The sequence below is a fragment of the Lycorma delicatula genome, chromosome 6 (assembly GCF_047948215.1).
Source record: "Lycorma delicatula isolate Av1 chromosome 6, ASM4794821v1, whole genome shotgun sequence".
NCBI lineage: Eukaryota > Metazoa > Arthropoda > Insecta > Hemiptera > Fulgoridae > Lycorma > Lycorma delicatula.
The window spans coordinates 21,569,156-21,584,730 of NC_134460.1; the positions used below are offsets into that span (position 1 = coordinate 21,569,156).

At 29.0% G+C, this 15,575-nt stretch overlaps 1 protein-coding gene across 1 annotated transcript in view; it reads right to left on the reverse strand.

The window, feature by feature from the left end:
- LOC142326580 (kinesin-like protein CG14535) overlaps positions 1-15,575 on the reverse strand; it is a 771,779-nt gene that overhangs the window by 496,375 nt on the left and 259,829 nt on the right. Inside the window, exon 2 of the mRNA XM_075369160.1 lies at positions 3,798-3,919. Within this exon, the coding sequence (XP_075225275.1) occupies positions 3,798-3,907 (110 nt within the window). The 5' untranslated portion in view covers positions 3,908-3,919. The remainder of the gene's footprint in view (positions 1-3,797; positions 3,920-15,575) is intronic.

The window sequence follows — 15,575 nt, forward strand, 5'->3', positions numbered from 1 at the left end:
ATTTTTTGTTTTACAAACTAGTATATTCGACATAGAATGAAGAAGACTTAATTATATTATGACTTGGGTAACCACAGCTTGTTCTTTTATACGACAAGAGATTACTTTTGTTGACAAAATCAGCAAAAATGCCAATTTTGACTTGGATTCGAACCCAGAACTTTCCGGATGAAAGGTAGAGACGCTACCAATCCGCGAAAGGGAGGCGGAAATTGTTTGTACATATACAAACACTTATATATTTATTTATTTTTTTCTATATTTATGATTATTTATATGAAATCTACTTTTAAGAAGAAACTTATAAATTGTAATGTCATCGCACAAACATACAAATATATACTCGTAATTTATACACATCACATGATATCGCATTTTACCACTTGTGTATGTATTCGTCAGTAACTGAATATTATATAGGGTATGTATATGTATAAATAAAAGGGATTTATATTTTGGAATAGAGGGTTGTTTATTTAATCTGTACCATCCGTTTTAGCGATACTAGTAGGCCAGAGGTGATGTTTTAATCTCTTCCATTACTATTGAATACTATCTTCTGCAGTATTTGTTTAATCAGTGGATTATCTGTAACGTTGTAACTTTGAATCAATTCACCAGAGATTTATAAAATTCATATTTCCATTTTTGTATGGTATACACATTTATCTGTTTGTTTGTGCTTTATTTACTTCAAAATTACCTGTATCCTTGAAGCTAGTATAATAGTATAATTAGGAAGGGAAGGGAGTTCAACAAAATCTTACCTCAACTTATGTTTGATGAAGATGTCTTAATGTATTATTATGTAAAATCCCTGAAAGAAGGGAGCCAGTCTGTTTTTCCGTTTTTATATTGGTCAACGGTATTGTTTTATTTTAATGTGATGTAAAAACCTATTATGTTATGTAGTAATCATTGGCTCTGTGCAGCCGGAGACCAGAAGTCTCCAATCGCCTTAGTTTTTAACTGAACCTGTCTTTATCGGGTAACAATCGCCGCCATCTAAACTCAACTAAACACGATTCTACGAGCACAACGGTTCTCAAGCTGGAGACCCGCGAGAGCATCAACAAAATTAACTAAAAATAAAGAATAATATTAATAAGAAACGTAATTAACTTTATTTTCGAAATAAGATTATTTTAAACTTTAATTTATCATGTTCTCAGTTTATAATATTATTTTTAGTCCTGGCAAAGGAATTTCCACTCTCATAATTTAAAAAGGAGTGTTTGTATCGTTACTTCAGTAGAGTTGAATAACCCTTTCTTTAACAAGTTTCTCCCAAGGATATCTTCTCAGTCCTCAGCAGGTTTCTTCATCCCTGTACACAGCGATTTCTTTATGAGGTACCGCCGAAAATCCATTACTAAGAGATTGCATTAGTCCCGCATTGTACTTTCTGTATGTGAATAACAATAATCGATTTTTGGCAATAGTATTTTTTCAGCCTATTTGACCTCTCACACCTTGTCAACGCATCCACGCACGCTTTCCTCATATAGCTATTCCAATCAATTACGGTAACTTTACTCATCAGTTGTTATTCACACGTGATTGTCGTGAGCTGTTCACTCCAGTAGTACGTGAATCTTATGGCGTTAACAAATGAAATTCGTGAATTCTGTAACCAGTTACTGATAAACATGTTAACTTTTGTCCGAAACTCATGTAAAACTTAACACCACTGTATGCGATCAGCGTAATATAATTTCATGTCATGGCTCTTCCCATATAATTTATTCGCCACTAAAATATCATTTTGTTGCAACAGAACAACGGCTGTTCCTTCGGTATCCAATCGCGAATATCCATTTTCAGTTATCTACTAATTCACTGCCAGCGTCTACCAGCAAACGCGTGTTCGATTTTGAATTAAGAATAACAGTAGTAAAAGGTTAATCATAGTTCTTTCAATGCTGATATAAGAAGCAGTTTTTATAATTTTCTAATGTTAATTTAATAAGCTGTGACTAAATTTTAGACCAATTTTAGGCCTCAGATTAATAGTAGAAGGAAGATTAAAGAAAAACAAACCAACATATTTGGCGTTTATAGACCTAGAAAAGGCATTCGATAACGAAGACTGGAATAAAATGTTCATCATTTAAAAAAAATTAGGTTTCAAATACAGAGATAGAAGAACAATTGCTAACATGTACAGGAACCAAACAGCAACAGTAACAATTGAAGAACATAAGAAAGAAGCCGTAATAAGAAAGGGAGTCCGACAAGGATGTTCCCTGTCTCCGTTACTTTTTAATCTTTACATGGAACTAGCAGTTAATGATGTTAAAGAACAATTTAGATTCGGAGTAACAGTACAAGGTGAAAAGATAAAGATGCTACGATTTGCTGATGATATAGTAATTCTAGCCCAGAATAAGAAGGATTTAGAAGAAACAATGAACGGCATAGATGAAATCCTACGCAAGAACTATCGCATGAAAATAAACAAGAACAAAATAAAAGTAATGAAATGTAGTAGAAATAACAAAGATGGACCACTGAATGTGAAAATAGGAGGAGAAAAGATTATGGAGGTAGAAGAATTTTGTTATTTGGTAGAATTACTAAAGATGGACGAAGCAAGAGCGATATAAAATGCCGAATAGCAGAAGATAAACGAGCCTTCAGTAAGAAATATAATTTGTTTACATAAAAAATTAATTTAAATGTCAGGAAAAGATGTTTTGTTGAAAGTGTATGTTTGTAGTGTCGCTTTATATGGAAGTGAAACTTGGGCGATCGGAGTATCTGAGAAGAAAAGATTAGAAGCTTTTGAAATGCGGTGCTATAGGAGAATGTTAAAAATCAGATGGGTGGATAAAGTGACAAATGAAGAGGTATTGCGGCAAATAGATGAAGAAAGAAGCATTTGGAAAAATATAGTTAAAAGAAGAGACAGACTAATAGGCCACATACTAAGGCATCCTGGAATAGTCGTTTTAATAGTGGAAGGACAGGTAGAAGGGAAAAATTGTGTAGGCAGGTCACGTTTGGAATATGTAAAACAAATTTTTAGGGATGTAGGATGTACAGGGTATACTGAAATGAAACGACTAGCACTAGATAGGAAATCTTGAAGAGCTGCATCAAACCAGTCAAATGACTGAAGACAAAAAAAAGTGACTAAGAACCAGATAAAGATTCGTTATTGCATTGTAAAATAGGTAATGAAACAGATTTTCCTTTCAGTCTAATTTGAAAAAGAATGCATTAACAAATGGTTCTCCTTTACTAAACAATATACCGGTAATTTTCACTAAAATCTATACTAAAATAAGTTTATTGTATCTATCATATGTAAAAATCGACTCAATATAAAATTAATTTTAAAAACTTTTACAGTAATTTCAAAATTTTTAAATAAATAACAGAAATCAGAAATCTAAATCTAAAAAGCAGTCACAAATTTGTAAAAAAAATAAAATATTCTTTAATTCGATTTTTTACCGGGAATTAACATTTTTAATTTAAGAACTAATAAAATATTTATACTTATTTTTTCATTAATAATATTATATTTAAAAATATACCTCCTTTTAATTGTTAGTAAATACGAGAATATAATATATCGTATATAACTTAATATTCATAAAAACACCAGTTAACACTTTTTTTTAATAAATATTACAAATAAACAGGAGGTACATTTTCCTTACATTAGTATTAGTACAAAACATTTGTTAAAAAATAGAATAAATAATTCAAAAATTAAATCTACGTGTAATAATATTTACGTTATAGTAAGAAATAAACAATAATTAGTATGTATATATATAGCGTAGTACCTGCTAGTACTGCGAAGCCTAGACTTATAACATTTGCGATGAGGAGAGAAGTCTGTGTAGATGGAGTTCACATCCCTCATTTGACCAACATGCGATACCAAGGACTTCATTTGGATTGCCACCTAAATATAAAAATCACGTGAGAGAGAAGACAGATGAAATATTAAGCTTAGACAGTTGAACTAATTACTAGAATGGAGGTCCGTGTTGTCGTTAACAAAACTGTTTTGTATAAAACATTTGTAAAGACAATATGGCCATACGGGATACAATTTTCGGGTACGGCAATCAATAGCAATATAGTCATTAACCAGAGGTTCGAGAACAAAGTGCTAAGAAACACACAGGGGCGTCATTGTTTGTGAAGAACAAGGAGATCTACGATTACTTAGAAATGCCATCTATTCGTGAAGAAATTCACGGATTAAGCTCAAAGTGTGTAGTTAACCTTAACACGCATGAAATAATCATGCCTGTTGGGTAACAGCAAGGATGTGAGACGATTGAAAAAGTTGCATGTATTGATTATTGGATCTTGAAACTGTTGTGCTATAAACATTGTCTTTTTTTTACTGCTATATTGACCATTTATCCTCTTTTGCTCTCTACATTATTTTTACTTCCTTGTACGAAGTAAAAGAAGTATTGTGATCGCGAAAAATTTCGGTTTTCAGATTTGCCTGTGATCTATCTTTCGCAGATTGGTAGCGTCTCTATCTTTCATCTTTCATCAGAAAGTTCTGGGTTTGAATCCCAGTCAAAATTGACATTTTTGCTGATTTTGTCCACAAAACTAATCTCTTGTCGTATAAAAGAACAAGCTGTGGTTTCCCAAGTCATAATATAATTAAGCCTTCATTCTATGTTGAAAACGGAAATATCCATTTTTACCATCCCTTAATCCATTTTGACTAGTTTCGGCGTGACGTTTGACGTACGCATGTATTTCGCGTAACTAAAAACGGTTAGCCGTAGGATGTTGAAATTTTGGATTTAGGATGGTTGTAACATTTAGCTGTGCACCTCCCCTTTTTAATGCAATCCAAAAAAGTCCAAAATCCAAAAAAAATTAGGAATTTTGACTTTTTCTTAACTGCAGCAATTGAGAGCTTTTCAACGATATATCATAAGTGATATTTACTTTCATTGGTTCCAGAATTATAGTCAAATAAAATTTTAATTAATGAAATATTTGAATCTTACAAGGGGAAGGTACATCGGTTCGAATCCGACTTCATCTCCTTTTTTTAACTTTTTTTTTTTTTTAATTTAAATATATTGATTTATTAATAATAACTATTAACTCCTGAAGGTAAAAAAGTTTTACAATAAGTAATAATTCAATAATAACAATAAAAAAAATATGAAAAAATATCAGAAGTTATTAATGAAATAAAATTTTATGTACTTTTCATTTAAAAAAAATGTGTAGTTGTAATTTATTAGGCGTACAAGAAAGTCATATGTTGTCCATATCAGATTTTTCTTATCTATGTGTACTTTGTTACGGACTTTGCGTGAATTGTTAGTTATGTTTTATTCGTTGTACTTTTAATTGTATTATTTCTTACTATAACTTATGTATCATTCATTACATACAAATTAAATTTTTGAGAATTATATATTTTATTTTTTGACAAAAGTTTTGTACTAACATTTATAAGTATAAATAAACATTAAATAAGTAAATACATTAATATTAATGTAAATAATAATTTAAGGAAAATGTACGTATTATTTATTTCTAATATTTATTAATAAAAAAGCGTTAACTGTTTTTTAAGGATATCAATTATATATATTTAAATATTAATAAGTCATGGGCTCGTACTAATAATTTGATTAGGTGATTTTTAGATCAGCTGTTTATTGACAAATGGTACATAATACGCCTATAAAACCCTCATTCTATTACATATGCGAAGTAACTAAACACTAGACAAGAATAAATTCGGTAATAAAAAGCAAACGTAAAATACTATAAAAAAAATCGTATGTTGTATTCTAGTGTATTGATTAAATTATGTGAATGCACCAATAAGAAGAGTAAATCAAATATTTATTATGAATATAGGAGAAAATCCACTTCTGACTATTTTTCAGTCATATATATAATATGGAAAAAACTAGCATTTCGTTCCATCAATTTTTTGTAATTGCTTTACAGGATACATTATTTACCAATGAGTATATTAAAACAAATAATTTAATTTATGACAATTAGTACCCCTATTTTCAGATTACAATCGTATAAGTTAACGTCTCATGTACGTATACAATAATTTCAAGCTATAACAAACATAACCTTTCTTCCGTAGTTGGAAAAATACATAATTTATAAAAAGGTGTTTTACTGTAAACAATATTATTTATTATATAATAAAGAAAAAGCTTGTAGTTTATTGCTGAGAAATTTTTTAGCCGTAAAAAAAGGTTAACGACAGAAACAGATAACACTAATTAGCAATAATAAAATTTTAGTGTCATGCAACGATGACTAAAAAAATAAAAAATAATTATCGTAACTTACATACCGTACTAGTTTTAAAAATCTACATGATTGGCTTACCTGTATTCTTCATTCACGTTTACGTAGTAACTAATTTAATTTAATTGTTCTATTGTTTATAACATCCTGTAATTTTGATGTATTTTTAAAACGCTTGTATTTTTTATACACAATTACCGCCTTATTATTTTTATTTAATACAAATTTTACGATCAGTTAACTGTAGAATTGTTCCAATAATATATCTTTGTTTTTTTTTTCTAAGAAGGATTAATTAGCTTGTCCTATGAATTATATATATAATTTATACAACGGTAAAAGAATTTTAAAATTACGGGTATCTAAAATAAGGAAGTGTTTTATATGAATCTATTATTCTTCCTCGGCTTTTTGTTATAGGAAGATAATATCAACTTCACCGAATAAATAATTTGTTTTTTCTTCAAAATAATTTAAAAACTTTACTTTCTACTTCCTTGTACGAAAAAAGGAAGTATTGTATTCGCGAAAAATTTAGGTTTTCAGATTTCAACGGAAATATCCTTTTTGACCATCCCTGAATCATTTTGACTATTTCGGCGTGACGTCTGTACGTACTTGTTTATATATATATATATATATCTATATATCTATATATATATATATATATATATATATATATATATATATATATATGTGTGTGTGTGTGTACTATGAATCTCGAATAACTCAAAAACGATTAGCCGTAGGATGTTGAAATTTTTAATTAAGGACTGTGGTAACATCTAGTTGTGCACCTCCTCTTTTGATTGCAATTGACTTTTTGATCGCAATAATAAACCCTCACTGAGAAATTTTCAACGATATATCATAAGTGGTACTTAAGTTGATTGGTTCCAGAATTATAGCAAAATAAAATTTTTATTAATTGAATATTTATATATGAATATATGTTCATATATATATTTATATATATTATATTTTATATATATATTTATTATTATTATTATTTTATATATATATTTTTTATTATTTATATATATTATATTATATTTATATATATTTCATTCATATATATTTATATATGAATATTTATATCACATGAAAATAAACAAGAAAAAAACAAAAGTAATGAAATGTAGTAGAAATAACCATCTTTGTTATTCAGTCATTCAGTGGCTTGGTCATTCAGTGACCACTGAATGTGAAAATAGGAGGAGAAAAGATTATGGAGGTAGAAGAATTTTGTTATTTGTGAAGTAGAATTACTAAAGATGGACGAAGCAGGAGCGATATAAAATGCCGAGTAGCACAAGCTAAACGAGCCTTCAGTAAGAAATATAATTGGTTTACATCAAAAATTAATTTAAATGTTAGGAATAATTTTCCTGATTATTTTCGATTTTTGAAAGTGTATGTTTGGAGTGTCGCTTTATATGGAAGTGAAACTTGGACGATCGGAGTATCTGAGAAGAAAAGCTTAGAAGCTTTTGAAATGCGGTGCTATAGGAGAATGTTAAAAATCAGACGGGTGAATAAAGTGACAAATGAACAGGTATTGCGGCAAATAGATGAAGAAAGAAGCATTTGGAAAAATATAGTTAAAAGAAGAGACAGACTTCTAGGCCACATACTAAGGCATCCTGGAATAGTCGCTTTAATATTGGAAGGACAGGTAGAAGGAAACAATTGTGTAGGCAGGCAACGTCTGGAATATGTAAAACAAATTGTTAGGGATGTAGGATGTAGAGGGTATACTGAAATGAAACGACTAGCACTAGATAGGGAATCTTGGAGAGCTGCATCAAACCAGTCAAATGACTGAAGACAAAAATAATAAATGAATATTTGGATCTTACAAGAGGAAGACACAAGTTAGTTTTCAATCAGACTTAATCTCCTTTCTTTTTTTTAAAATTTAAATATATTGATGTATTAATAATTATTAACCTCTCATGTAAACATTTTATGAATATAATTTATTTAACATTTTATTTATTGAATATAATTCAATAATAACAAAAAATATCAGAAGTTATTAATGAAATAAAATTTTATGTACTTTTCATTTAAAAAAAAATGTGTTTATGTAATTTAATAAGTGTACAAGGAAGTCATGCAGAGCCCACAACAGTTTTTTTTGTTTATCAATTTGAATAAAGTTGTATCAATAACAGTTATATTTCGTGTTTTTAATATTTCAGTAAACATTTTTCTCCTGGTTTGTGGAGAATGGAAGTTAGGTCCCAGTTTTTTAAATTGTAACATATGGGAATGAAATATTTATGTTGAAATCTACAAAAATCCGTACCACAAAATTTTGTTCCTTGTATTTATAGGAATTCTTTTTCAAAACAGGAAGGCATTTAACTCCTCATTTTTCCTACTTAGCTCGACTATTCTTTTGAATGGATGTGGTATTTTCTGAAGTGTCTTGTAACTCGAACCAATTTACTTTTCCCGTTATAGGTTTAAAAATTAATATAACCATGGATCTTATTGTTCAGCTTTAATCTATCTCTTATAACATATAGTGCTCCCTCTACAGCTTTATAATTTCACTAAACATGAAATACTTTAAAAAATATCAATTTTATAAAAAGAAAAAACTTAAGTTTCATATACTATCTAGATATAATAGTTTAATTGACTCATTTTTAGTTAACGATGATTCTTTCCTTTTGAAGTGAGTTGGTGTGTGTACCAGTAATGGTTGGTGAATGTATTTATCCAGTCGTACAGACTAACAATTATTTTTGTATTCTTATAGAATATCTTATGTCTGGAGTATTCTAACTATTGGATGTGAAACATGGACGTTTGGGGAGCAGAAAGAAGAAGACCGGAAGCAATGGAAATATGGATTTGGAGGAGAATAACAAGAAAAAGTTGGGAAGATAGGAAAAGAAACGATCAAGTGTTAGCAAAAGTGAGTGAGAGGAGGTCCTTGATAAATGTTTTACGAAGAAGAAGAGCGAAATTGCTAGGACATGTACTACGATATGACCAATTCTTGATAAATATATTTCAGAGCAAGGTTTTGGGTAAAAAATTTAGAGGTAGACCGACAGCAACCATCATCAATAAGGTCAAAGAAGATATGAGCCTTGGTGAGAGAAGCGGAGATGATAGTGACGTGGCTAGATCGATAAGGCATAGCCTTTAGTGAATGATGATGATAAAATATTTTCTAATAATCTATCTAAAATATCATACAATAATTTTAAAAACAATAAACTGGAAAAGTATTTTTTTGTCAAATTCTCTATGACTATTCTCAGCAAATGATAAAAAATTCTATTATTCTACCCAATATAGAATATATTAAAATTTTATCAAATTTATCTGAACTTTTTTTTTTTAGTTAAATATAAATTTAGTATTAATTTTTATTGTAAACTACAAGATCACTAACCAATACAGTTTCTTCACCTTTGTTTTAAGAGATGAATTACGTAGCGTAGAAAAATTTAAATCCAGAACCTTCCTACTGAGAGATATGGAAAAAAACAAAAGCTAATAATTAAAACTAATCTGTAGCAAATATTAAAAATGAGGAGACTATATATATCTATCGAAAAACGACCGGTAAAGGATTGCAAAACTTGGGTTCAGGAAGAAAATTTGATCAGAACTGCGAAAAAATCAAAATGTTCAATAAAAAACTAGGTTCATATATATCACCACCTTCGTCAAATAACGTTGTTATCATCAAAATTATACTATATTTAGAGTATAACTGCTAATAAAATCGAAATATTTTAAAAAATAATTTCAGTTCCATTAACCCCCGCTCGATAACTACCTCATTGAAAACATTTGCAGTTTAAAAACGAATAAAGTAAAAAAAAATTTAATAAAATATTCAAACAATTTCTTAAATTCTTAAAAAATAAAAAATCGATTCCATGGGACCTCTTTTTTCTGCATCACTGATTCTCACCTTTTTATCTCCATGACTCCCAGAAAGTAAAAAAAATTATGTAATGAATATTTCGCACCCCCTTAACACCAACCCAATTAAACCTAATTAAAACTATTTAGCTGCGTTGATAGCGACGAGTATGAACATGCATGCATGAAGTATATAAACACGAGCAATTTACAGGTTCTAACATGATGTGAACGTGGTCCTTGTAATTTGGTTTGCTTGCATAAAATTCGCAGGGAGAGCGTCATGTTCGAACATGCATTTTATTCGTTTGAACACGTGGTGCTCTCAACAATATAAAAGATGCGTAAGGGATTGCTAAACATCAATTTAGTTTTGAATTGAAAAAATTATTTTTCAATTTCATTGAAAATAATAATAACTGGGGTTCGGTTGTTTAGTACGCGGTCAAATGGTGTAACCTTTTCTTTTTTTTAATTAAATTGTTATATAAAATGGATAGATTTGTGGAAAAACGAAGTGACCCAAATACATGTAATGAATCGATTGGTAAAACGTCAAGATTGTTTATGATAGTTATTTCAATTATGATTTTTACCTCATTGGATGGAAACCCACAGTACGTTGTTTGCTTTCAAATACTCTCCGATGCAAGCAAGAAACCATCAAAATTAATTCGACACTTGGAGAATAAACATCTGGATCACAAAAAAACAAACTACTGGAATTTTTGGAAAGAAAATTACATACTCTGAAAAATCAACAAACTTCTATCTATAAATCAAGCCATACTGATAAATGTACTCTTGAAATATCTTATTTCATAACATTAAGAGCAAATAAGATGTCCAAACCCCATATATATATATATATATATATATATATATATATATATCGTAAAAAACCGTATAACTCGTAAATCTCAATATATAAATAATTTCATATTTGATAGAAAATCTCATACTTCCTGCTGCAATTGATATTTCAATTTTTTAATAGGCGTGGAAGAAGCAAAAAAAAACTGAAAAAAATTCCACTTTTCAACGACACAGGATCAAGACGAATCGATGACCTGGCTGCTGATATTTCCGATCAAATAATTCAGCAATTGAGTTCAAGTGAATATTTTTTTATTATTCAATTTGATGAATCAACAGATGTGGCAAACATTTCTCAGTTCTTATGTTCTGTGAAATATGAATGCGATAGGGACAGATCAAGATCAATCAAAGAAAATATGTTTTTCGCAAATCAATATCTGATCGTGCAACAGGATTATTTCTTTTGATGTTTTTTATAAAGCTACTGAAAACTATAAAAATATTGGACAAAATGTATTGCGGTATATTATGACGGTGCAAAGGAGATAACAGAAATAGCATAGTGGATTTCTGAAAAAGTTAAAAGATCGTCTTATACCAAGGGAAGAATGGATGCATTGCTTCCTTCACAGATATATTCTTGCCATAAAAAAATATGCCAAAAATCTCAAATAAATTCTCTATAAAGCTGTGAAAATGGTTAATTTTATTAAAAATCGACCATTACAGAATCGACTGTTTCCTAAACTATCCGATCAAATGGACGAAAAGAAAAAATCTCTTATTTTCCTTACAGAAGTCAGATGGTTATCGCGGAAGAGAGTGTAAACCCTGTAATTAGAATAGCGAGATGAATTAATAATATTTTTCTTTGATAAAAAACGCCATTCTCATAATTTTTAACAATAATTAATGAATGTTTCTGTTCGTTTAATTAACTGATTTATTTTCGCATTTAAACGACTTCAATGTGAATTTACAAGGGTGTGATAACTATTCAGAAGCATTAAAAATAATAATCCCTTTTGCCACATCTTGTCACAGAGAAAAGGGTTTTTCGTCTACGGCTGCGCTAAAAGTTAATATAGGAATCGTTTTTTATTAACTGAAAACAATTTGCTTTTGTGTGTTTCTAATATAGACTCACAAATGTAGAAACTTTTAAACGAAAAATAAACGCAACCATCTAATTAATTTTCTTTACATGTTTACTTATAAATATAAATAAAATGTTTATAATAAATAATCTTTTTTCCCATAAAATGATTTTATTATTGTTTACGAATAAAGTTGTAGGGTAATTTCGCGACTCTCCTTTCATATCACTACGACCCCCAGGTTGAGAAAAAACGCTGCTTTTCATTATTAGGTACTAGATTTTCAATCGATACTGAATTTGCTCTATCCCTAAATACGGTTGACTTACACAACGGGTTGGTGTAGTGGTGAACAAGTCTTTCTTGATTTGGAAGTCGAGAGTTCTAGCGTTGAAGTCCTAGTAAAAATAGTTACTTTTATACGGATTTGAATACTAAATCGTCGATACCGATGTTCTTTGGTGGTTGGGTTTCAATTCACGACACATTTCAGGAATGGTCGAACTGAGACTGTATAAGACTACAATTCATTCACACTCATACGTATCATACTCATTAATCATCTAAAGTAATACCTGAACAGTTACTCTCGGAGGCTAAACAGAAAAAAAGGAAATACGGTTGACTTAAAACTTCGGAATTTTAAATAATTTAATTTGTTCTTTCATCCTATCAAATCTCAATTTTCTAGGAACATTATAAACAAGTTAAAAATTAAAAATGGCCAAAGCTACATCTCCCCATTTTTTAATTTTGCCACTTTATGATATCGATGCTCCTACTTACATACAGAAATGTTTGAACCATTTTCGAAGAATTTAAGTTGACCCAGTACGGAAATATAAATCTATATTCAGAACAATACACGTACATACGTAAATACATTTTTCGGAAATTTTAAAAACATTTTTTGTTTTTTTTTATGTGGACTAACGGAATTCTGAAAGTTGACATTTGCAAAAGCTGTAATACCCAAAATTTTGTCTATCTCTGTACTTCCCATTTAGAGTTACACTATTGTAGTAACATAGCTAGAAATTGAATAATAAAAATCTGCTAGTTATACAACTATATCTACTACAAACGTAGCAATTTTTTCACAAAAATTCTAGTAAATTTGTATCAACCAAAACTTATTTATTAAACTGAAATTTTTCAGCATGTAAGGAAACAAGACTTTAAACACAAAACAAATTGTAAAACATTTAAGTGCTACTTTTATGTAAATCAGTTTTTAAATTTACATCTGAAGCGCCAAAGAGAGTTTGGTTCATGTTATTTTAGTATTTTTTCCTTACTTGAAAATTAATTATGTATTTGACACGTACGTAGAACACATTTCCTTTTTTATCCGTTTTTTTATTCGGTTTTTGTCATTCATTCTTTTAAACTTAATCATTAAAACAATTTTTTTGTATTATTTTGTTTACAGCACTCCTTAAGGCATATTCTAATACATCATAATCTTGTTTCTATTTTATTATAATTTTTTTATTTTTATTTAATTTCTCGTTAGCTTAGTTTTCTACTATCGAATCCGAGTCATTGTATAAATATGAGTCGCTCGTTTCTTTTTCTTTTTTAATATAATCCTTATTGTGTATAATTCATTAACTCGAGTATCTCATTCTTCTTGAAGTTTTCTTTAGTATTTTTTTTCTTTCAATTCATTGTTGCTTTCTTTAAACTAATTCAAACGTAAAAAGGATTATCATACCGTATCCTTTTGAAAATAAACAACATAAAGTACCAGTAATGTTGAACTCAATTCTTATACTTGAAATTGTACCCATATTTTCAATTTTCTTTATAAAAAATTTTAAAAACCCTTGTCCATTCTATTTTTAATTCTTATCTTATTCCTACATACTTTAACTACTTGACCTTTTATACTTTTTAATTTGACGTTAGAATTATTTATCTCTTTTTTACTATATTAATTTTATCTTATCCTCCTTACAATTTAAAATAAATTTTGTAGTCATAGAAAAATTGTCCTAAAATTAATACACTAATGTGAATAAGTATTATAAGTATAAATATATTTAGTTAATTTAAAATAAAAAAAAAATATTTTATTACATGCTTAACTACCAATTTCGATGCGTATAGCTTCGAATATTTAGGTGAACCTAAATATTAGGTTCACCTAAATATTCGAAGTAACTCTCATTTATTTTACTGAATATGTTTAAAAACATATTCAGTAAAATAATTACTCGTATTATTTAAATTTAGTCTATTTAAAAAAGAAATAATAAATAAATAGGTTATTTATTATTATATAACGGAAAATTAATCATACCTGAAAAAGATTTTTAAAAAAACTATATTTTTTTACTTTTCTGCAGCCCAAAATCACCTCTCAATATATATATATATTTTTATTCATTTACGTGCACTGCGATAAATGGAAGAAACTACAAAAAGTTAGATTGAGAAATATAAAACCAATAAAAAGTTAGTTAAAAATTATTTTTTGAGGGTGGAGGTGAATTATAATGAATTTTATTGTTTTTTCGTTTTTCTTTTGAGGCCACATTGGACCGCTTTAGTCATTCATACACTTCATTAAACTCATGCATATCATCATTCATTCTCTGAAGTAATACCTGAACGGTAATTCCCGGAGGCTAAACAGGAAAAAGAAAAGGTGGGGACTTTTGGACGCGGTGGACCGATCACCACGATCGACTGACTTAACGCCAGTAGATTACCATATGAAATTGGGACCATATGAAAACGATACCGAAAAAAGTTAATACCGAAAATAAGTTAATACTAAAGAAGACTTACTCATTAAAATACGAAATGCTATTGAATTTATACGAAACAATTCTGAGATGATACGGAAAGCCACCAGAAACATTTTACGTCAGGCCGAGTGCTGTGTACAATGTGAAGGAGGGAATTTCGAACAACAATTGTAATTGAGGTTTTTTTATTCTCTTGCTATTTATCGTTTCATGTATTTTATTTTACTTTCTTTTGTTTTGCCCTAATAAGAATAATGTTTATTAGGTACAGAAAGAATAATACGATTTTCTATCTGTTTTTCTTCTGTTTAGCTTCAATAAAAAAAAATTTGTAAAAGTTTTTTATTTACTTTTTATTAGCTATATTTACATTAATTTTCTCAAAATTAAATTCTATACAATTTTTTTACTAAATCTTCCGCATTTATTAGTCATTTAATAAAGCTATTGTACTATAAACCTAAAAACAACTTGTTTTTTGACACCGAATTTGCTGTTTTACGTCAGATATCTTAAAAACTACTGCAATTACAGTTCCGGGATTTATTTTATCCTATTTCCCAGCTCAAATTACATAAGAAAACACCAACGTTACTCCTTAATTTGAGTCCAAAAAAATTCAGTAACACTTCTTTTTATTAGAACGGCTGAAATCCGGGCGAAATCTTTCGCTAGCCGTAACACGAAAACAAGGCGTTTCCAGATCTATGTTAATAAAAATTTT